Consider the following 23479-nt stretch of genomic DNA (forward strand, 5'->3'; position numbering starts at 1 on the left):
GGTATGAGACAGTGTCGCACTTGCATCTATGGTTAGCGGGATACGTCACATGCCCCCACCATCATGATGCAGACGGGACTCAAAGGAACCTTCGTGGGGTTCTCAACCTCCCCTCTAAAACCAATCGCCATAATAAATCGAAGTTTTGAGCATCTACTTTTCGAATTTGATATTTTAAATAAAGCACATACAGGTTCGTGTAAATTCTCATTGACAGTGTCCTCAGTGAGCTGTCCCTCAAACAATTGATATATGCAACCTACTCGTCCTCTCATCCCTCATGGCGAACACAGCAGCTTCCCCTGGGTCTCATCGTCCCTATGACTCAAAGCTTGGAATAGTCACAGGTGGCTCTCGAGGTTCGTCTATCACCAACCACTTCCAATTTACAAGGTCACTGACTCAGTCAAGGCATTGGTGCAGCCGTTGCTGCGAGACTTGCTGCTAAAGGATGCAATCTTCTCCTTGTTTATACCTCCAACTCGTCCACAGAAATAGCTAGAAATCTTAGCGACGAGCTATCAACTCTACACAGCATTCAATGCCTTGCAGTACAGGCCGATTTGGGCGAGCCGTCCGAGGCTTCTCCCAAGATCATTGAGGCCGCACGTCGCCTTCATGATTCATATAACCCGAACAAGCCTTTCCAAATCGACATACTAATCAACAATGCCGGTGTCTCGTCTAACCAGAATATGAATGATGAAAGACATGGAAAAATCCAAGAAGTCGAGTTTCACCGCGTCTATAATGTCAATGTCTTGGCCCCTCTCCTCCTGACCCAAGCTGTCGCCCCGCATCTTCCCACAAACCGCGCGGGCCGCATTGTCAATGTTTCCAGTGTATCTTCGTCTATCGGGTATCAGGGCCAATCCGTTTACGCCGGGAGTAAAGCGGCCTTGGAAGCAATGACACGGACCTGGAGTCGTGAGCTGGCTACTCGTGCTACAGTCAACGCTGTCAATCCCGGGCCTGCTTGGGGAGATATGTACGCAGCCGCTGGACAGACTTTCTGGAGCATAAACCAGCCTTATGTTGACGCAGCCCCATTGGCTCAGTACAGCGGTGAACCGGAGGTTTTGGCTATGGCTGGGACTGATGCCGAACGCTTTGATCGAACTGTACGTGAGAACATGGGTAATCGAAGGCCAGGGTTTACTACCGAAATCGCCGGTACAATCGATATGCTCTGTTCAGAAGAGAGTGGGTGGACAACAGGAAGTGTAATTTGCGCGAACGGAGGTATGAAAATGTCAATCGCTTAGAAGTTTTCCCTCACACACTTTCGTCACACGCCAGCAAAGACAAAGATGAACGGACCGATCCAGAACTCCAACGGCTGTCACATCCGACCGGGTTCCCGCTTCATCTCCAAAGGGCAACCCGGGTATCTAGCCATTGTGATTGCTCATACTAGCAAATTATAGCACGAGCTCCCACAAGGCAAGCTCAGCCGGTTTCAGAACAACCGCTGGTCGGGTGGAAAATGACCAGGTATACAGTCGATCATCGATTTCTGTCTTTTCGTACGGTTAGACGCCTGTCGCTCATGTCGAGGTGACAATTGACGAATTTGTATCAGAAAACGACCCCTTGCATATGATTGCCTTCATAGTTGTCGCCTTATGCTTGCCCGGGGACATAGCTACGACTGCAGTACCACAAGCATGATCGCGGCTATGCTGTTGGCGTCCGGGGGTACGGCCAACAAATCAGCCCATCGTGCTAAGCAATACTTATATATTTTGGATGTCCGGCGGCTTCTGGCAGGAATGAAACGGTGGCGCTTCGTAAAAGGAGATGAAAGCCCTGCCATAGCTGTGTGCAACCATCTACACCATAAATAATGCCGAGTACTTTGCAAAGAGCCGCCTCGACATTGTTGGCAACCTCATGTAGCGACATCAAGCATATCGGTTTCACACTCAATGTCGTGCGACAACGTTTAACAGATTCGACATATCTGTCAGCTTGACAAAGCATGCTTGTATGACACGATGTCGTCGCATCTGGGGTAGAAGCCGACGATACACAGGGATTACTTTGAGATCGAGGTATATGTCTTGTTGAAGTACTGGTAGGGGACATACAAGCGACCGAACAAGATACAAGGGGGATTTCTGCCAATGGAACAAGAAGATTCGAGGCACATCTCGAGAGAATGTTACTTCTTTTCAATATGATTGGAAACGACCCTCCGCTTGACGCTCCGTCCGATCCTTACGCCTCCTTTTGAAGTTCCAGCCACAGCCTGTCACAGTCTGAGACATCCTTTCAGTTCATTTTTGGAGCAAACTCGGACACGATGCTGACTCTATCCTGCGATTTCATATTGCGAACTCCAGGAAGTACTTGAAAAGTTTCTTCTAATTTCGTCATGATAAAGAATAATATATAAGCAAGTCTGAGACACCTCAAGTCATACAACTTATATGCGAATTGTGTGTGCATGTACTCAGGGACGGAAGGCCGGTTATCCATGCAGACTCCTTTACTTGTTTGCAACGGGTCAACTACCTAAGGTACTTAGAAGTGACCAAGCCATGTACAAAGGGTTGCCACAAACTGGGGATAAAATTTAACAAAAGCTAAGCCTCTCGTGAACTAGAGTCTGCGGCAAAGCTGTCGCATTTATCTAGGCGTTTTGTATTTAAATGTCGCTCCTGAAAGACATACAGAAGACTCGTGATGAAGAAGCACATGGCCTCGACTCGGGGCTGAGATACTGTACAAGAGCGTTCTTTATATGCCCATACTCTCTTGAGTCGTATGTGTCTGATCAATGCAAGTGGCCATGCAGAAGTCGAAGCACAGTTTCAGCCTCAAGAAGCGCCAGAGGTGGCCGAAGCAGCCCTGCATGTTGGCAAAGAACATGTGTCTTGACGTTGGATGACAGACAGAGACTGTTGTGGCTTTGAAATCAAGACGCAAAAAATTGACGCAGAGACCAAATGCGTTGTACCTTTGGTCAGGCGTGTTGACCTGATTTCGAGCTGCATCCTTCATGATGATTCATGCCAGTTCCCGCGACCTTTGGACTCACAACCACTTACAGATCAGCTTCTGGTATCAGTCACATGCTGACCAGAGTATCTGCATATCTGTTGACGGTAAAGTGTCTGTCAGTAAGTCAAAGCTACAAGCACGTCTCTGCTAATGCAATAAGCTGCTCTTGAGTTCTCTCCGGAGCTGTTTCAAACGTTCCGATGGATCACACATATCAGATCACCAATAGTCTCTATGCGAATATGGTGAAGTATTTGCGATAGAACGCGAAGGTGTCACGTTGCAGGATCGAAGCCTCTGATCATGTCAGTCAACAAAAGATACGAAAGGGAGGCAACGCCCATGAGTTCTGAACATTGGCTACAATTCATTCAGTCATCGCTGTGTGACTTCGGAGATTGATCTTCTGACACGCTGATACCTTGCCTGACTTAGTTCTTCACGATCATTGTGTCTTGTCCTACTTAGTACGAGTCACCAAGTCGATCGCAACGCCTACTTCTCTCTCTCCCCTCTCTGCTGTCAACACAACCTCTTCCTCTTCTTCATATCTGAATCTCTTTGCCAATCCGACTCTCAAACTTCACCCGCACTTCGATCTAACAATGCCAGGCGGTTCGACCCATCCGGATCCAGTCTTTGCCGTTAAACTGGCCCGGCGTCAACAACTGAACTACAATGCCATGGTTGTCTTTGCTGCAGCCATGACTGCTTTCTACTTCACCATTTGTATTGCCATTCTTCTCAGAAGGCTTTGCGTCGATCTAGGTGCCTCGCGCAAACCAAATGCCGCCACAGCGATCTTCCGGTAAGGATCTGTCCTCACTTGGAACGGGAACATTGGTTTAACTGTATCACAGGCGCCTGAGAGCGAGTGCTCTTGGAAATATCGCGAGGCTACCATCGGGAGGATATACTCTTGCGATATTCGGATATCTAATCATCAACACCGTCGTCACTCTTACTTACCTGGACAACGACAATATGCCTCTTCTTTCTAACATGGCCTCTCGAACCGGATGGTTAGTTTTCAAAACAAATTTCGTAACAAAACTTCTAATGACGTAATATATACAGGATGGCTATTGCAAATCTCCTTATCGTCGTCCTTCTATCCCTCAAGAATACCCCCATTGTCATATTCATGACCTCCTCTTATGAACGCCTCAACATTCTCCATCGCATAGCCGGTTACACTACCCTCATCTTCGCCATAGTCCACTCTTGCAGTTATGCTGCCGTGTTCGGTGCCCAAAACTTCCTCCAGCGTTTGCTTGCGAGAGAAGAAATCTTTGGCATGGTCGCTATGGGCTCATTCCTAGTCCTTGGCTTTGCCGGTGCTGTCCTCCGGACGTGGTGGTACGAACTATTTTACTACCTTCATGTCGTTTTCTGGATTCTTGCTATCATCATGACCGGTCTCCATCAGCCGGAGCCTGGCAAGAAGGTTCTGTACGTGATTCTTGCTTCAGCCGGAATTTGGGTCCTCGAGCGAGTCATCCGCCTCGCACGAATCATCGTTAACAGCACCAATAATACCGTCACTCTCACGCCGCTCCCTAATGGCGGTACTCGTGTCACACTCGCCAAGGCACCATATGGATCTTCATCTGGCAAACATGGCTTCCTTTGGATCCCGGGAGTACGCACCGTTGAAACCCACCCTTTCACCATGGTTGCTACTGATCCCCTCGAGTTTGTCGTGGCAGCCCATGACGGATTCACTCGGGCTTTGCACAAGTGTGCCCTCGGTTGTCCTGGAATCTCATTGAAAGGGTCAGTTGAGGGTCCTTACGGTAATCACCCTGATGTCAAGGGGTATGACAAGGTCATGCTTATAGCAGGGGGTAGCGGCGCAAGCTTCACGGTTGGCACGGCCCTAGATATGCTCAAAAGACTGGAAACAGATGCCGAGGTCGACATCGAATTCGTATGGATGATCAGGAAACCAAGTAAGTCTACGTTAAAAACCGTGATGTCACGATACTAAGCAATATTGCAGCTTATTTCACCTGGTTCGCCGACCATGTCGAGACTCTACATCGAGACCATCGTGTCTCGACCAAGATCTATGTAACACGGGCTTCAGAAGCCGAGATTGTCCCCCAGAGCCAGCGTTCCTCCGGATCGCACGCGTCTTCAAGTAGCACTTTCGTCGAGTCCGATCCAGAAAAGGACGGTCTTCCCCACGTCGATACTACCCGATTATCACTTGACATCGAGAAGAGCGAAGTTCTCCCACCCGCGATAAATCCTTCTCTAAGTGATATTTTTCACGTTGGGAGACCGGACGTCGCTTCACTTGTGAAAGAACTGATAGAGAGTACGCCATCCGACAAACGAGTTCTGGTGATGGGCTGCGGACCACAGACACTCATGTCGGCCGTTCAGAACGCGGCTGCAGACTGTATCGTGAAAAACGGAGCTGGTGTTGAGTTACATCTGGAGCAATTCGGGTGGTGAACAAAAGTTTCATGATTGAATTTATTGCATATGATTGCAGATCTGAGCTGGGATCAAACGATATAAGAAATGATATTGAGGTTAACGAGCAACTCTAGTAGCATCCATCAAATGCCTGACATTTTGGCTCTTGAGCTTTTGGTAATGCATTGATTATCATATCGTATCAAACAGATGATACATATATACACATATACATATTCTTGAAACTATAAATAGGTAAGTAAAAAAAGCTATGTACCAATGTCCATCCAGAACAAGGACCTGCTGGGTATAGAGCATCCAAAAAAAAAAAAAAACAATTCATCCGTCATTGACCCAACCCGACGCCTCCCCTTTTCCCGCTGTTTATGAATCCAAGAGTTCCGAAACAATGCGACCGTAAAATATATATAAAGATGGGAGAAAAAAAGAGGCATCAGCATTAATTATGGCGCCGCATTATCGCGACTATCTTCGTATTGGTGGATCGAAGGTTGTGAAGACCGACGCCGAGTACTGAGGAACTTGGCACTGATAGCCTTTGTTCCATGTGACACCTTATCCAAGAACCCCTGAGACTTCTCCTTCATCGTGCTTTGTCGGCGCGCCCTCCCAGCAATCGCTGTCTCCATGGGCGACGGCATCTCTTCATCCGGCTGTCTAAGGGCATCACGTACCGCAGGGCAGGGATCGACGAGTTGCTTGGCGTCGCTGATAAATTGGAGAAAGACCGAGTAGGACATGCAAACAGCCTGGAGGACAATGACGACGATGAAAGCCGTTCTGACGGTGCCTCCGTGCTTAATTATGCCGTACATGACGAAGGGGAAGAATCCGGGGCCGGAACTACCCATAGTGATAAAGGCGGCAGCACGCTTGGTGCGTCGACCTTGACCGCGAAGACCAATGGCAAAAATAAGAGGGTATATAGGGCCCTCGAAGAAGTAAAAGAGAACGATGGGTATAACAAGAAGGTTAGGGTTGGGTGGACGGACAACCACAGGAAGAAGGGCAAAGACGAAACAGCCAGCGACGCAGGCGGTGAGGATAGTACGAGGCCGTGGGAAGCGGGAACGATATACAGAGAGATATGCGAGGCCAGCCGCCATGAAGCGGGACACGGCAAAGGCGGTATGGGCGATGAGGAGATAATCGGGTATTGAGAGTGCGATGCCAGGTGGTTTATCGGGGTTGGGAATGTCGCCTGCACCTTCGGTTGCTTGCTCGCCAGTGTTGGGTGTGTTGGGGAGTATGGATATCATGAGGCTGCGGAAGTAGATGCTAAAACACTCCTGGGCAGCGACGTATGTGTATTGAGCAACAACGGCGAGGATAAGGCTCCATGTGCGGAGCTGTAGACCGCCTCTTTTCTTCTGAGGATCCATAGGAAGATGCTTGGCAGATTGCTCAAGCTCACGGTCACTCACTTCGGGAAGTGGCATGTAGTAGAAGAAGAGCCCGAGGGCAACACATAGGAGTGTGATTCCTAGATACGTCCATTGCACGTTGATGAGTGTCATGCTGGTGGCGTTGCTCTCTTCTACAATGCCCTTGAAGAAGACCTTCTGGGCCAGCAGGCCGCTAAGAACACTGCCAGTGCCTTGGATACCCTGCGCCATGAGCACGCGAGTCTCGCCGTATTCGGGGGGGCCGCATAGTATTAAGAATGCGTTTGCGCCAACCTCTAGAATTGATAGACCAAACCCGACAACGAAGTTGCTGAGCATAAATCCGGCGTATGATTGGGTAACAGCCGAGGGCCAGAAGATGACAGTTCCAATCCCATAAAAGCATAGCCCGACGATAAAAGTAACTTTGAAGCCACCAACGCTGTCGTGGCCGTTGGCCTTGTGCCTTCTCGATCGGTTATGTTCGTCGCGCCGAAGAATCCATTCGCCCACTAGCAGGGGTCCAAAGAAGTAACCGCCTCCAAAGTACACAGACGTCATGCCAAGTGTTTCGGCAGTGGTCATATTGTCCACTTTCGCAATGACGTTGTTCAAAGTATTGAGTAGGCCGTATGATATTCCCCATAACAGAAACAAGATGGAAACAATTGTGCAGTATTTGAATGATTGCTTCTTGTTGCACTTGAGCATACTTTTAGGTTTTGTCATGTTGACGAAGCCAAAATAAACACCCTCGACAGTTCCTGTTGAAGACGTCATAGTTGTCGATGTTTGAAAGGTCCCATTGCTCTGGTACCCACGTTGCGCAGGACGAGTTGAACCTGGCTCGTCGAAAGGTGTCGTCAAAAATTCCATCGCGCTCATGGGAGCATTAGCATTGAGAGGCTGTGCGCCGGTTTGCGCGACAGGAGGGGGCTGCTGAATACTGGCGCGATGACCTGTTGAAGGCGTATCTGAATCGTTGGGCCCCTTGGGTGTGCTGGCGCGAGTTCCATTGGGGTCGTAGAGCATGGAGGGGAGCAGCTTGAGGACCAGAGGCTTCAACGTCGGGACGCAGGCGCACATCATACCAACGTTGACCTCAACAGCACTCCACATGAGCGATCGCGAAGCGTTCCAGGCAAAGTCGGTCTGCCCACCAAATCGAGACTGGGGATCGGCAGTCGTACTGGTTGGTGCTGTAATGGCTTGCTGAAGGTAGTAGATTCTGACCACATCGACAACGGTAACGAATATTCCAACGGTGAAGGTAAGGACCAGAATTGTTTTCTGGCGAGAAGGGAGGCGCATGCCGGTGAGAACAGGTATAGGTAGAGCGAGAATGGCCAGGTCCGTGACAATGTTGACGGGTGAAGAACATATAAACTCGGTAAGCAGTGGTATACATTTCGCGCGTTCGTCATAGTGAACATCCCAGGCGGCTTGGGTCGGGCGGCATTGAAAAACATTCATGAAGGTGAGAATAACACCAGCAATATTGACGACCGCAAGTGTCAACCAAGAGGCGAATCGAAGTACTCTTTGGGTGTGCTTGGCTAATCGGAGGTAGAATATGAGTACGGAGGTTTTGGTGGCCATCAACGCTGGATTGTACAGGATGGAAAAGACATATTCGCAACGACGAAGGGCGGGTAAGCGGTTGGGGTCGATATTTTCGTCGTGTCGTCCGAGACCATTGTGAACGCCGAAACAGATGGTGAAGGAGAGGAAGAAGGCGAACAGCCATGCGAGGATCATGACGCGGTCATCCCAGGTGACATTCCTAACAATGAAGGTCCGTGAGACGATTCGTGCTGCGACGAAGACAGTAGCGAGGACGAGAGTGGCCGTTGTGACGGCGAAGACGACCGGCCCACGATCGGGGATGCCTCCATCGTCGGTGGAGGCCGAATGGGACATAGCGAGGACGGAATTGGAAGAGACATGGACTCGTCACTCGTGAAATTGGGTGTGAAGCTGAGATCGAGAGAGAGGCTTGACAAGTTGGAGCCGTTGCTACCTTGATGAGCGTGCCATGTCTTCCAAGGTTCGATATTGGAACAATTATCGGGACTGAATTCAGGAGATTACTGAGAGAGTGGGAGGATGAAATTGGATCGGCAAAAGAGTCGGTTGGAAGTCGAGGTTTGGCGGGTAGAGACTACCGAAGGCTAATAACAATAAGCCCAGGGCAGGTAACGTAACCTTAGGATCGTGACTGCCCGTCCGTGCTGGGCTGTCAGATGGCGGATATTGTCTGGTTTTCGGCGTCTCGCGGCGGCGTATTCCCGTCGGGATGTGCCTACCGGGGGCCTAGGAAAAGATGAACAAGCACCAAAAAAAGAAAAGAGAAGATGATCTGTTGAAGATTTTGCTAATAACCGAGAAGAAGCAAAGAAATATGTGTCCCTTCCCGTCCCGTCAAGGTTATGCTTGTCCTAGTTCTTGATTGCCGAAGGAGCAAGCAAGAAAAGCCAGGCCAGGCCAATCGTCAAAAGTGGTTGTGTCCAAGGTCCAAGAAGGTCCAAGGTCCAAAGCCCCCAAAAACCCGCCGGAGAGAAAAAACCGGGGTGAGTTTTTTTTTAGCGGCTTTAGCGGGTATCTCAGCCACCAGACAATGGGCGACAGTGACGGGAGCCAGCCAATGGATCCATGAGGTGCCCCGCCGGCAGTCGGGAGACCGTGGAGCTGGGAGCGCTGGACCATGAGGCTAAATAAGAGTCGACACACCCCAACGATGTGGATACCTTAGGATACTTTGACAACGGCATTCCATACGGGCAGTTGGGTTCAAACGGTGACCCTAAAGACTGGAGGTTGAGAGGGAGCAAACACGAGTCTGGTGGAGTTAAGGCTACTCTTGAGTAGGATGAGTACGAGATCTTGGAGAGTTGGGAGACGGTAGTTCAACTCGGTTGACTGAGTTATGAAAGTCAAGTCCCTTTAGGTCGCACTGCATGTATACTATACGAGTCAATGGATAATTTACCGACTAATCGGGTACTCGATTGTCAGGTGACTCGAGTCGTTGGGTAATTCTGGGGTTGATGGCCTTTCTGTTGGTCTATTGGTCTAATAAGCTTTGCTAGGGACATTTCTAACAGATCCAATTGCCAGTGAATTATTGGTTAACTTAGTAGTTATTAGGTAGCGGTCCGCTGTCCGCTGTCCGCTGTATGCTGCATGCAGTGCATGGACGAGACCTGCATGAGACAATGCAAGAAAAAACTCTTCAGAGGAGCAGATCCAATTAATTCCCTGTCTCTTGGGTTTTGTCTTGGTTGAATCTTGGCTGCTCAGCTAAGCTAAAGTCGACTTTAGTCTTTACCTCGAGTTCGGTCGCTTGATTAGGCGAATGGTGCTTGACGACGGTAGCGTCCTCCAAAAAAAATGCCGCGCACGAAATTGAGGGGAAGATGACATTGGCGCGTGATGAATGGTTGAGGGATAAGTTGCGCTACGTAGTGGTTTCCATTGGGGGAATTGATACACAATTGAATCGTCATCGCCCAAAGACAACCGCTTTTTGCGACTGTAGCATGGATTATCATGCTCAATTGGACGGTTTCGGATGATGAGTTTTGTTTCAGTCGGGCCTTTACTTGACTCAATTTCAAGAGTCTGCAGCCCACACAACACAACAACAAAAGGACCGTTTCCTGATGCGAGAACGACAACACCATCAGGGCTGGAAAAGAATCTCGGTGCCTACTTTATTTCCCCATATTGATTGCCGCGGCTCCGCTGTTGTCCGACCTTTGAGCTGGGCATGCATCGCTCCACTGACAAGTCTGACAATGGTTGCTCAATGCTCTCCAGTTCTCAAGCCACTTTGCACTTATTCTCCCTGTGTTGAATACATTAGTAGATAGTGATAGTTAGGTAGCAGTCTGTTCACACAGTAGACTACATGTGCATGCTGCGCCCGCGCCGTCGTGCCGTCGCTCCTCTGTCTCTCTTGTTTTATCCTCATTGACTCAAAGCTGAAGATCATCCGTCATGTCTCTTGACAAAGATGGCATAGCATGACAGGTCGACGACAAGCTTTCACCAAGCCTTGATCGTCGGCCCACCATCGCCATTAACTTAGTAGGTAAGGTAGACAAACTGTCTGTGGGTGCATCATCAAGACTGATTGACCGTCACTTTATCACTTCAGCCGATTCTCAGATTGCGGTTTTTGGTTTCCGCTTCTCACCGCAATCCTCAACCAAATGTCAACATCTGCAGCCAAGACGCAACTTGATCACGAGCCTAGCCGATAATGCCCGCATAGCATGGCATGGCATGGCCTCGACTGGTCTTTGGCCTTGACTGTAAAATGGCGGTGCTTATTAGTGAGTGACACCAGATCATCACTTTCATATCCACTGAGGAGCTCGCATTCAAGCGATTTATGCCATTGGGCCAATTCGACTGCCACGTTGATCACGTCTCTGCTCATTCTGTCGTGTTAATCGAGCTCCCCATTCTTGCAGTAAGTAGCACAAAGCGTCTGTGACCGATGCAGACGCAGGGTCTTTCCACCGTACTTTGAACTGCCTATCTCAATATGGGCTGGGGTTGGGAGAACTGCAAAGCATTGGTGCCTTTTCAGTAGGAGAGGACTTGGAAGCGAAAGGGGTTACATTGTTCAACGAAACCACTCTTATTAGAGGTAGGCAGTAGGTACACTGTACGAAACTACTTGCGAGTGCGCGTTCCGAACCATATTATAAAAAACTTACATTCAATCATTCCGCTGCAAGGAGTCCTCCTCCTTAATGACAAATCTATGTAACTGCAGCCCTTTCTACCTGGCCCGGACCTAGTGCTCCTCCGATTCAAGTCGGCATCCGTCGTCGGAGGTGACCCCGGATCTCTGGTCTCCGGTCTCCGGTCTCCGGTCTCCGATCCCCGCCCGCCGTTATCTCCTAACCCGTCCGTCACTAACGTCATCACCAGTCATGGCGACAGCAATGGCGCAACACACGTCATTCCCCTAAGCCATTCAGACGACAGCAACGCACTCCTCGATGCCTATCCTTGGATCATGTAATATCATTGACTTTCTAGCGATCTTGTCACACTCGTTAAGTTAAGCCCGATTGTTATGAATTCTCCGGCGCAGACTCCCGGCTCCGGCAGCGCCACCTCTATTCCTCGCGACGACTCGCCTTTCACTTCAGAGGAGACGCCCTTGCTTGCTGGGTCAAGCTCAAGCTCGAGATCAAGCTCGGCCGTAACATTGAGTACGCGGAAGGATAGCAATTCTCGTCATGTTGAGACTCAGTCCAAAGTCCACATCCCGCTTGCGAGAGCAATTGCGATAGGAGTGAGCTTGTGGCTCCTCATCTTCTTAACAGGTAAGAGACTTTTCTAATGTACATTTCGTCATTTACTGACTCATCTGTAGCATGTAATATGTCTGGTATGACTCTGATCCAGGGCGCCATTGCATCTCAACTTGGTTCCCACGGCTCGTCTGCCATGTGGTTCACCAGTGCCTACCTCATTCCCATGTCTTCTCTCGCTCCTGTAGCAGGGCGCTTGGCAACCATCTTCCCACCTAGGACTCTTATTCTCCCCATTGCCGCTCTAATAGCCACCGGTGGACTGATCTGCGACCTCTCGACTTCGTTTGGTACGTTTGTTGCTGGCCGGGTCATTGCAGGCACAGGTGGTGCTGGGGTCTTGTCACTCGCCATTATTATTGGGCTGGAGTTGGCCAGCGAGAAGTCGAGAGGTCTTGTGCTGGGCTTCATTAATGCGGGCTTTACTGCTGGTGTTTCCTTCGGTGCCATCGTATTCGGGGGTCTGATGCCGGTTGTAGGATGGGTATGTTGAACTCGCCTAGATTGAGAACTTTCGGTGCAGTGACTGACCGGTCATAGAGGCCACTGTTCTGGGGACAAATCCCTTTCGCTTTCGCCACAGGTTTGGGAGTGTTTATCAGTATACCCGCTACAGCAGAGGCACATGATACCAAGACTTGTACGAGACAGAGGCTCGCGCGAATCGACTATCTTGGGGCTGGTCTTTTGGTAAGCTTTGCATGCTTTTCTCACACAGAATCGTCGCTAACTCACACTTCAAGACCACTTCTATCGTGCTGTTTCTCTACGCAATCGCAGATGAGATCCAGACAGTGCCCCTGTGTATCGCACCCGTCATCCTTCTGCTCTTCCTCACGGTTGAGAACTACCTGGCAGCGGATCCCATCATACCCGTCAAGGTCCTCTCTTCGTGGGGTATCTTATTCTCATGTTTCGCACAGCTGGGCCTCATGATAGCCCGTTGGAGCGTTTTGTTCTACGCGCCTATATTCATGCTTGCGGTTCGAGGCTCTTCTCCGGCAACTGCAGGCTCCATCCTCATTCCTACAAACATAGGATTTGGTCTGGGTGGCATTCTCGTCGGCTGGCTTCATGTGCGCCGAAACGGCGCTTTTTGGCTCCCCTCCATCTCGGCCCTTGCCATCTTCACCGTGAGCACCTATGTACTCTCACTTATTAGCACCACGAGTCTTCCTCTTGCTCTCTTTATCGTAGTCGTGCTGATCAATGGCCTTGCGACGGGTGGAGGAGTCAACTACACCCTTGCGCACATCCTGCACCTCAGCCATGAGGATACCCGATACATCGCCACCAGTCTGCTGGGTACGTTCCGAGGCTCGGGTTCAAGTTTCGGTACTGCGGTGGCCGGGGGTATCTTCTACCGCTTACTCAGAGGAAATCTTGTATCAGGATTCCTCCAGCTGGACGGTGGTGAGCATCTGAGTCATGCTCGACAGAGACTGGTATCTAGCTTGGTTAACACGCCAGGGTTGGTGCACGGCGGTGACTTGAGTCCGGCAGAGCAGAACATTGCGACAGAAGGCTATGCTGGCGCTACGAGAGGCGTCTGGCAGGCAATGGCCATGCTGGGTGGCGTGGTCGTTTTGTTTCAAGCTCTGACAGGAAAGAAAGCGCCTGACGATAAGCGGGAAGATGAGCAGACAGACGAAGAAGCAGCAAGGGCTGTCGTAGCTGAGAACGAGGGTGTCGGTGAAGCGTGAAGCGTGAAGCGTGAAGCGTGAAGCGTGAAGCGTGAAGCGTGATGAAGCGAAGCGTGAAGCGTGAAGCGTGAAGCGAAGGCCGAGGCCAAGGCTAAGGTGTTGAACTATCAAGATAGAGTTTGAAGTATTTTTGGATACTTTGGGGGATGTTTCGAGAAGTTTTACAGCACGTAGGTGTGTATATCAGCTCATGACGCCATGGCAGACAAGGCGTTTGTTTATAGAAAGCGCACGTATAAACTCTACCTACATGTTACAGGTTCAACGGACTGTGTGTTCCAAAACATTGTTTACAGTTTGACATTGGCCAACAAAGTATCTTTGCAGTAGGGAAACGGTGACTCGAGCTAGTAAAACAGTCCAGTGCCAGAGCTACAACTTATTATGGTGACGATCACCACCGTGCGTATGTTAGTCGGTTATCATGAGGGATCAAACATGGGAGTTTCACTAGTGGTCATAGAACTTTTATGCTTGGTCTACGGATATGTATGCGTATAGTAATTCCTATGCAAACAACTAAGTAAAAAATTGAATGGGAAATGTATACATATCTCTCGGGACGGCACATCCCGCAATCTCCATAGATATTATGCGAACTGTCTGTCACCGTACGATATTCAGTGGTGCATAAGGAGCTTGCATAATGTGATTTAGTTGGCCGACACCACTCCACAGGGTCCTTATGCTGTGTTATGCACCCGACTATACATACCTTTAGTGCACTGTCCTGCATGCTAGACCCCTGCTTAATCTCGCTATCAGGTCCCGTTTGGGACGAACCCATGGTTTGTGGCTCTGCGGGCCGGTCCCCGTTGGTCGAGCCAATCGCTAAGCTTAATTCTGTGCCACCCGCCACACGAAACATTCACACGTCCCAGGCTCCCCTGGACATCAAATCGTCTCAAGTTCCAGCTCCACTTCCATTGGACGTCAATCAGTTTGATCCCAGATCCTGGCAATGCAACGCCGTTAGAGAGATCTTGCCCGTCGGCACTAGTAAGGAAGCTTCTTTCAGAGTTCACACTTGTCAGAGCAACCCGATCTAAGCAAGGCACTTACTTAGCCATCACTGCTACCGGGCATCTACATACATACTGTACATGAGATGCTAGCACTACCACCTTACTAACCTCAAGATACCTTAGTACCTACCTAGATACCAGTGTCAGGTCTTTCTCATATCCAGGTACGTACCGTTGGGCTGATGATCACTCAAAATAACCACGCGCTCCAATCCCAACCCTGAAAGGTTTCCTTAGAGTTTACAGGGCCAGCTTATTCTGCCGAATCTTTAATGACAACCATGAGCCACTAACTCGTTCCACTGTTGGTTCACTGCTTGCACTGACTCGTGGAGGAAATAATCAACCAACAATTCGTAGACCCCAGATTCGCTAGGTAGGAGAGGTAGTGTACCTGTCTACTAACTAAGTATATTTTCTCTCATTTTACTCTGTTTGTATTCAATGTTTCCAAGCTATTCTAATATACAGTGGCTAATGCTTTTCTTCAAGTATTTCATACCAGTTCGTTGTCTGTCGAGGATCCCGCCCTCATGGAACATCCATTGACTTAACCATCCATCCCGTTCGCCTGTAAATGCTGCAAGTTTGTCCATTGCGCCCAAAAGTCCATTTCCGATTGCCGCGTCGGGCTTCCTGAGCCATGCGTCCTTGGCGCATCGCCCAGCGACTTATTCCTCCTATCTATGTACATGAATAGTAATGATCGTAACAAAAAGACGTGATACAAGAAGAAAAAAAAGTAAGTGGTCCTATCTCAGTCGCCCTCAAGGGTTGACGGTTGAGTTACCGAGGAAGAAGTCAAGATCGCTTCCATGCCCGTTTTGCGATCGATTTTCATTCTCGGCAAGTTGCTCAAGAAGAGCCAGGAATGGGTCCTTCTCCTCTCCTGGGCCTGTTCCGGTACTACCATTATTACTTCGCGCCCCAGGGCTTGTCGCTGTCGGGCGAATCTGATTGAGGTGCATCTTGGTATGGCTGTCATCCCCGTGCCATGCCGCTGGGCTACCAAAGGCGTTGGTGGGCACCGTTCCAAACATAGCATCATAGCCTCCGTTCGCCTCATTGATCATTCCTGGTCCAGCATTCGTAATGCTCGACCCGGAGCCATAGCTGTAAGGTGGGCTGAAAGGTGCGCCACCCATTGGGTGCATGTTATGAGATGAAACAGCATGCGACGTGGGTGACATGGTGAAACCTGCTGCCGCTGCCGCCGCGACTGCAGCATTATTTGCGGATGCATCACCACCCATGTGGTCATGCATAGTGTACATCTCCTGGTTTTCATGATGGGTCGGGATTGAGGTTGGTGTTGCAAGGAGGCCAGGCGATGAATGCGGCATCCCTCCCGATGTATACGAGAATGATCGTCGAGCAGTGCCTGGAGTAGGTAGCCCCGACGCGGATGGCGCGAGGCTCGAAATGACCTTCACGTCAGGTCGTCTCCGGTTGATAGGTCCTGGTGGAGCCGTATTCTTACGTTTGAGGCTCGGTCGCTGCAGTTTATCGTTGTTTCGGAGGGTATCTTCAGCAGTTGGTCCAGCACTCATGTCAACTGCAACATCTGCAAGGCGAAGATTGGCTGCATCGAAACTGAAGGAAGGGCCACCCGGTCCTCCAATGTTGGAGTACCGATCGAAGAAATCCTCGCTGTGGAATCCAGGTGTATAGCGCATTGAGCTGCGAGATAGAGCCTTCACCAACTCTCCATGTGCGTGGCTAATGTCTTGAAGTGTCTCGCGTTGGTGTTGTACTGTAGCCCAGGCATACCGCAGCTCACTCAGGAATTGCATCTCTCTTGAAAGAAACTCTGCTGCCGAGCTGAAGACATTGAACTCGCCCTGGTTCCCTTGCTGGCTGTAGTGGGCTCCGTGAACGTGAACTGTTCCTGCTGTGCAGACGCAATATCCAATGAATGCCGGCCAGTCAACAATTCCCGATTGCTTCCCAAGCTGAATCAGCTCCATGATCGCATTAGCGTGAAGGAAGCACATGTTAGTGGCTTCTATCTGCCAGGATTGATGCTGTCCTGTCTCTGCGAGTTCTGCAAGGTCGATAGGGAGAAACGGTCGGTAAATGAGACAGTGGGTCAGGTGGTAGATAACTTTGCTGAGCAGAAGGATAGTCGAGTCGGCCTGTCCAAAAAGAGTGCCAAGATTGGAAAAGACGTCTTCAGTTCCAGAAGCCCAAACATCTAGGTCTTGACGGATCTTGGATATTGTGGAGAGTGTGTGCCATGGAAAGTGAGAGTCGCCCTTGACGCCGCCAGCGGCAAGATATCGATTTGTGTTTCCAAGAACACGTGTGATGTCAATGAGCATGCCCATGCTTCCTTGTGGTTTCTTGTCGCTGCCCTGGAAATACTGGAGGTTCGAGCCTGTTTGGAAGAACTCGCCTTCGACGGGTAGCGAGGACGAGTTAGGCGACCAAGAAGGAAGCCGCAGCATAATGGTGTTGTCGCTTATTAGGCTGGGTCGCTTCGAACCGGTTGCTTGAAAGCGGTCAAGCAAGTAACAAGTCCAAAAGAGTCGGCGTCGCATCTCGCGTTCAACTGGGGTCATTCGAGCCTGCCCGTCAGTTTCCTTATGGATCTCTAGTGCCATGGCCATGCCAGTGGCGCTTGCTATATCTTATTAGCACCATGGACTGGCATCTGGGGCAATGCTGCTTACTCATAAGCATGTACGCCTTCTTTCCTTTTCCTGTCGCAGTGAAGGCACTGACCAACAACAGAAGCGCCTGCAATCCATCTATGGATGGTTCGTCGATGTTGATCTCTCGTCTAGCCCGTGCTGCAAGGTCTTCACTAAGGTTGGCAGCCGCTTGATACCCACTAGGGTCGGTGGTGTGTCTGAATACGGTCAGCATAGGGGTCTGTGCTATTGAGGGGGAACAAACCTCGCTGCTACGGCTGAGATGGCAAAGGAGAGAAATCGAGGGAGCTGATTGAGTTGAAGTCTTTGTCGGATAGAGGATTCATCGACGATATAGTATGGTTTTCCATGAAACCTGGCGAAATATGTATCGAGCAAGACCTCAGCTTGGGCTGGAGGAGGAGACAGATCACTAGGGAGCGAGTCAGTCATCAAGCCAGGATAGAAAAGCGACTATAACACAAACCGAGCTATTGGAGTATGCGGAGAAAGTGATGCCGTACCGCCAGGAGACGCACGCGCGTCTACTGTGGCACGTTTGGTTGTCGACTCGCCAACCTCAGTGACTTGAGAATCATTCTCAGAAGCTTCTCCCTTGCCAGCTCCTGGCAAATTTGAGCTCGCAAGTGACACATCGTCTTCGCCCTTTTCTCTTAGCTTTGCCTCGAGCCCGTCAACTCTTTTCAAAAGTGCTTCCAATACGTCTGTCTTTGGTCCACGTTTTTTAGGGACCGCGTCTGCAGCTGAGTTAGCCTTCACTGCTGAGTTGGAGCCGGCACGGCGATGCTGAGAAAACCAAAACGGCAAGACACAAGTTGTGTGATAAGGTGGCGACTTACCATAAATGCAAGGGCATTGGAACACCTGACAAGCCTCGCACGAAGGTCGGAGTCGGTTGCATTTAATCTATGGCAATGCTAGTAAGAATCATAGCTCTTGCAAACACATCGTGATGTCTCACCTTTCGCTTTCGGCACGACTTGCAGTTCATTGATTCGCGTGGCTCATTGCTCATGCGACGAGTTGGAAGGCGCTCAATGCCAACTTGAGGTCGGGGAATGGCCACAGGGTGGACTCCGGGTATGTGAGGAACGTTCATGGCGTCGTATATGGAAGTAGTCATAACTATGCTGGTAGTAACGAGTGGAATTTGCTGGTAATTGAGGTCGCGATCCGGTTTGTTGGTATTGTCTCAGAGAACTTATACCAGAGTAAATGAGAGACAATGATGCGGGAAAGACGAGACAAGAAAAGAATGATTGAAGTGCCGTTGATGAGCTATCAGAAGCCGATCATTCCAAGTGATACCAGATCCACGCACTCTAGGAGGTGTGCGGCTCGTTATACCGTGTTAGTTGACAGTATGGGTGAACGGTCAACGACGACGGCAATAATGATGATATATATGATTGTGCAGCTTGATTGTGGTTGATATGCTCCCAATAGGCCGGGTGACATAGACAGAAATAAGGACGGACTTGGAAGGAGGAGATTGAGCCTAGAAGTAAGTAAGGTGAGGCGTCTAGAAGATGGGACAGGACCGGTAGTAGAATGACTTCGGAGGCCCAGAATTGTACGACTGACCCGGCCGAACCCCAGTCGCGGTCTCATTCTGGTTGTTGCCAATGTGGAGGTGGCTAGTGACAGGACCGGGGTGCGGGCATGAATGATGAGATGGTGGTGTCGATGTTGGGATGGATCATGGTGGGGAAACGGAGCTCAAGATTTGAGTCCCCTTGTGGATGCTGTTTCTGAATGCTGACTCAAGCCTGACAGGCATGGCATGGCTCCCACGAACTTGCAGAGCAGCCAATACCAGCATAATCTCTTTTAAGGCAAACGGCGCATCTTGCTGGCGCCTGGACCAGCTGTGCTATTGGAGCGCACAGAGGGGATGGCGAGTATGAAGAAGAGAGTCCTGCAGTGTAGTAACCCCCAAGTTCCCAACCGACAGGCTAAACCCCCAAATGATGGTAACGTATGGGCCCCCAAATGACCAAACCGGGGAAGAGCAAGCCCTGATGCCGCTCCTCTTTTCTAAGTACTGTAGCATTACCCGAGGCATCTGTCGATCCTGTCTGCTTTCCTCCGGCTTTTGTTGTTTTTAGATGCTGGACAGGCACGGATTTGTGTCTTGATCGAGGGTGCGTACTCGGTCTCATTCCCAAAGGTCCTCTCGGCCTTGCTCCCACTAAATGGTCCTGAAAAGCGGATTCCTCCTCACACCAGATTAGACATCTGTTGCAAGGACTAGACTAGTACATACAATACGTACGTACGTCTTCATTTATGCCAGGGGACACCATGCCATGCCATGCGGGTCCCAAGTTCCATGACCAGAAACTCGGGCTCATGTTAGCGAAAGTGGCAGGGGCCAGGTCGACAGCGATTATGAACGTCTTTCTGATAGCTTCGATACCTAGGCTCTCGACTATGTATGTATGAACTTGGTTCTGTAACCGCCAGAGCAGCAAGGTACCAGTCGATATGGAACTGCTTCAAGTTGACAGTTCCTGTTCTGCAGCTTTGGATGTCCCAGTCTCCAGCTTGACATTCATCAGTAAAACCCTTGACTTTAGTCAAGGGCACACCGGGATGTTCTTCTTGAAGTAAAATGGTGTTTTTTTTTTCCTTTTTGTCGACTTCATTGATAAGCTGAGGCTTACCAGGGGCAACGATCAAAGATCAGAGGTCAAGGTCTATCAGTGCCGGACCGACCCAGAACTACGGGTCAATATTCTGTCCAGGACCTGGGCAAGTACACAGATGCCCGTTAAATGTAGGTGCACGCAGCATCTGGCCCTAGGGCTCAAGGTAGCCTTTCAGACGAGGCGAGTAAGGCGAGAAGCGAGAGTTGCGATAGGAAATGGGTTGGATCCAGAAGGCTTCGGGTGCGTTCTGATGTGGGTTAGATTGGTGAGATGTCCAGGTAGGTAAGGTAAGGTGAGGTAGCAAGAAAGAGGTGAAGATGGTCCAAGCTCTTGGTTCCTGCCTGTCATTTAGTGGCGCTGTCCATGCTTCCTTCCATTTGCACAGCGTGCTTTCAGTCACACAGGGCTCCTGTCTGTCAGACTTTCTCTGACAGCGGCAGCGATGAATGAACAGAACTTATTGGAGGTAGGTACCTAGGTAATGGGAGTCAGGTAGGGAGGTACCTAGAGACTCCCGTAAGGTGCCTGAATTAGCGGACGCTTCGCTTAAGCATAGCGGGAACAGCGTTGTTTGGGGCTTGACTGGGGCTGTAAGGACCCTGTCTTGACAATGGACTAGGTAGGGGCCGGCGGGGACCGAATGGAACGGACGACAATCAGTGCAATTGCGATAGGCTAGTAGCTGCTTGTGCTTTTTTGGTGAGCCTGAAACTCTAGAGCGAGGATCTAGGAGTTTCTGTCACAAACATGGAAGCTTTTGTTGTCGTGGTCGACGTCCTGAGCAACCATCGCACGGCATCCATCCAATGGCGTCACGTTTTATCGCATACACGCACCTGCATACACTGTTTCAAAGCGCAACTGAAGCCTGAAGGCTCCGCATAAACAACCCAGACAAGAATAGGTTCACCGGATTTGGCCTCGCTTCTCTAAATTGGTAGAGAACATGACCAAAACTAGGTATCAAACAGCTGAGATCAGCATCAGGCTTCTCTATCGTTTCCGCGAAGGACTTACAGACCGCTCGTTGACATTGGATCCTAGTTATGTATCATCCCAACTAACCGATGGCTGTTGGTTGGTGCCATCGATTAGGGACAGGATCCTAGCGAGCTACCTACCTGGGTATCCTTATCAATATCGGGCTCTCCTAAGTCGCAGTGCGTCGTTCCCGTACGGGTTGCTACCTTGATTCTCTTAGTCCAGACTTATTTCATCTTCTGGGCCTCCTCTTACCTCGGTGACAGGCGACGACATACATCGTATCCTCTGACGGCCATTTCGAATCTCCAAAATGATCTTCCTTCTTCCCCTGGCCAGGGCGCATAGCAACAGCAACTCCGGACGTGTGGATATCTCCGGAGACGTTCTTTTGGCCCCCTTGTAGCTGCTCCTAGCCCGACCTATTATTACGAAGCGGAAGCTATCCATAAGAATTAATGTCCACAGTTCGGAGCTGCACGATTAGACGATCTAGACTTTCAAGAGTCGGCCGAGAGACTAGCGGGAGCAATAAGAATTAATGAGACTTCCTAAGCGCCACGCTCTACCCAAGTTGGTGGGATCTAGCGGCTGCTATTGTTGTTCATCGGGGTCATTTCCATTGACGCCCAGTCCCCATTCCTGTGTCTCGGGGGCTCTACGGCACTGATTAGTTATAATACGATGGATGTTCATTCTCCCAACGTGACGTGAACACGCCAACAACACTCCACTCCGGCCGAGATGTCCCCTGGTACGTAGCAGGATCAACGGAGCCGCGAGGAGCTATCGGCAACACCCTCCTAGCATTTCGATCTAGCTGAACTCTTCGGTTTTTCCTCACGTTTTCGGAGCACCCTTGAGACTGATCAGCAGGGCTGACTATCGACCAAGCTAAGTCTCATGATTTGGGATCGATACTGTACTGGCCCTGTTATAAGAGCTCACAACTGTATCTTTAAAAAAAGCAAAACATGACATGGACGCATCGGACCTGCATATGTGGGGGATACACCAGCATCTTCTGCAGCCACACACAAGGCTTATATAAAGAACGGGCGCTTCAACATTCTCTATGTCTCGTCAGGGCTGAAATATTGGGGAATACTATACATACTGTCCTTCTTGTTAAGTTAGGTCCATCCTTTCCGCTTCATAGCCCATGCATAGGCTTCAAGTCGTCATGAGGCTACGGGCATCCTGGCAGGCCTGGCTAGTATCGGTGTGCGGTGCGTGCTTTTTGCACTTCTCATGGTACGTCGGCCCTGTCCCCCGATTTGGACCTTGAGGCCGCTTGAAATCCTGGGATTATGCATAGGTTTCTCAGTATCCTTGTCAATCCACGTTTAGGTGGCTTTGCCTCTGCCGCACCAGACCTCGCCTCGGCACCCTGTCCAAACCTCTGGAACTCTGCTACGTATTGTGACGCGGTGCTAATCGTCAGTGTTCACACTAACCAAAGACTGGCCAGTGCTTGAAAGTGTGGTATAGTCAATGCCGAGCGCATTGAAGATTGATAAATAGGCTAAACCCAACAGGTTCCCGGCTTGCGAAGTCTCCACGGCTGTTTAGACCAGAGCTTGGCACGGTGGTTTTCTAGAAGGACAGTGTGCAAGCCTATCAATGCCGGTTCTCCCTGGCCTTTCCTGTCTTTACCGGGTACATCCACTTTACCCCAGGTGCTCGATTCGTACCCGGTAGACGGAGTAGATTCGCCAAGTATCGAACCATTCTCACACTCCCAAGTCCTAAGCCTGAGGACTTTGTCTTTGCTGAGCTAACTAGCACACGAATAGCCAGCCTGAGTGGCTCACCTAAACATGAAACCAGTCGCGCATTTGGATGTGGCTTGTTTGAGATCATCGTCTTCACTTTCACAAACAAATGACGTGAACTTTACCACTTCTTGGTGGATTGCTGGGTTTCTGCTGGGCCTTACACGAAAATATGCTCTGCTTGCTACAACCTCAGCTATGGACTTTGCACTAGTGCAGTGTCTTCTGTCGGCATAGAGGTGAGAGTGGGCAACGCAGAGAGCACCGAACAGCCAGGAGAACTTGCATATCACCAAAGGCTATATCCATATCCACATACCTGTTACAGGGCACCGAATTATCTCCAGTCAGTGATAAACATCTGTAATCGGCATCATTCTTGGCACCTATCATGTGCGCTGCGGCAACTCATTCAAGAGCTGTCCAAGATCTTGCTTGGCTTACGAGGGTACGCTACTATCAGCAACATGAGATGGGACACCATCTTGAGCTTGGATACAGCGAATAGTTGTGGTGTA

At 50.0% G+C, this 23479-nt stretch overlaps 5 protein-coding genes across 5 annotated transcripts; 3 read left to right on the top strand and 2 right to left on the bottom strand.

Moving 5' to 3' along the window:
- Positions 1-280: 280 nt before the first annotated feature.
- FSUBG_7452 (uncharacterized protein) lies at positions 281-1536 on the top strand (the record flags this gene model as incomplete). The annotated part of the gene is made up of 4 exons (XM_036685759.1): positions 281-359; positions 412-1242; positions 1300-1387; positions 1428-1536. 4 exons carry the CDS (start codon positions 281-283, stop codon positions 1534-1536), a joined length of 1107 nt encoding a protein of 368 aa, XP_036537060.1.
- Positions 1537-3611: 2075 nt separating this feature from the next.
- On the top strand, positions 3612-5469 carry FSUBG_7453 (ferric-chelate reductase; the record flags this gene model as incomplete). The annotated part of the gene is made up of 4 exons (XM_036685760.1): positions 3612-3814; positions 3867-4028; positions 4084-4958; positions 5009-5469. 4 exons carry the CDS (start codon positions 3612-3614, stop codon positions 5467-5469), a joined length of 1701 nt encoding a protein of 566 aa, XP_036537061.1.
- Positions 5470-5897: 428 nt separating this feature from the next.
- FSUBG_7454 (L-fucose permease) lies at positions 5898-8759 on the bottom strand (the record flags this gene model as incomplete). Its single annotated transcript, XM_036685761.1, has 1 exon — positions 5898-8759. The coding sequence occupies one exon, from the start codon at positions 8757-8759 to the stop codon at positions 5898-5900; it is 2862 nt and encodes a 953-aa protein (XP_036537062.1).
- A 2476-nt stretch (positions 8760-11235) lies between these two features.
- FSUBG_7455 (major facilitator family transporter) lies at positions 11236-13875 on the top strand (the record flags this gene model as incomplete). Its single annotated transcript, XM_036685762.1, has 6 exons — positions 11236-11316; positions 11626-11873; positions 11922-12184; positions 12235-12656; positions 12713-12862; positions 12916-13875. The coding sequence occupies 6 exons, from the start codon at positions 11236-11238 to the stop codon at positions 13873-13875; spliced, it is 2124 nt and encodes a 707-aa protein (XP_036537063.1).
- Positions 13876-15667: 1792 nt separating this feature from the next.
- On the bottom strand, positions 15668-18653 carry FSUBG_7456 (nitrate assimilation regulatory nirA; the record flags this gene model as incomplete). The annotated part of the gene is made up of 5 exons (XM_036685763.1): positions 15668-17523; positions 17573-17751; positions 17799-17966; positions 18021-18460; positions 18516-18653. 5 exons carry the CDS (start codon positions 18651-18653, stop codon positions 15668-15670), a joined length of 2781 nt encoding a protein of 926 aa, XP_036537064.1.
- Between the last annotated feature and the right edge of the window lie 4826 nt (positions 18654-23479).

Source organism: Fusarium subglutinans (genome assembly GCF_013396075.1).
Source record: "Fusarium subglutinans strain NRRL 66333 chromosome Unknown NRRL66333_c0000095, whole genome shotgun sequence".
Lineage (NCBI taxonomy): Eukaryota > Fungi > Ascomycota > Sordariomycetes > Hypocreales > Nectriaceae > Fusarium > Fusarium subglutinans.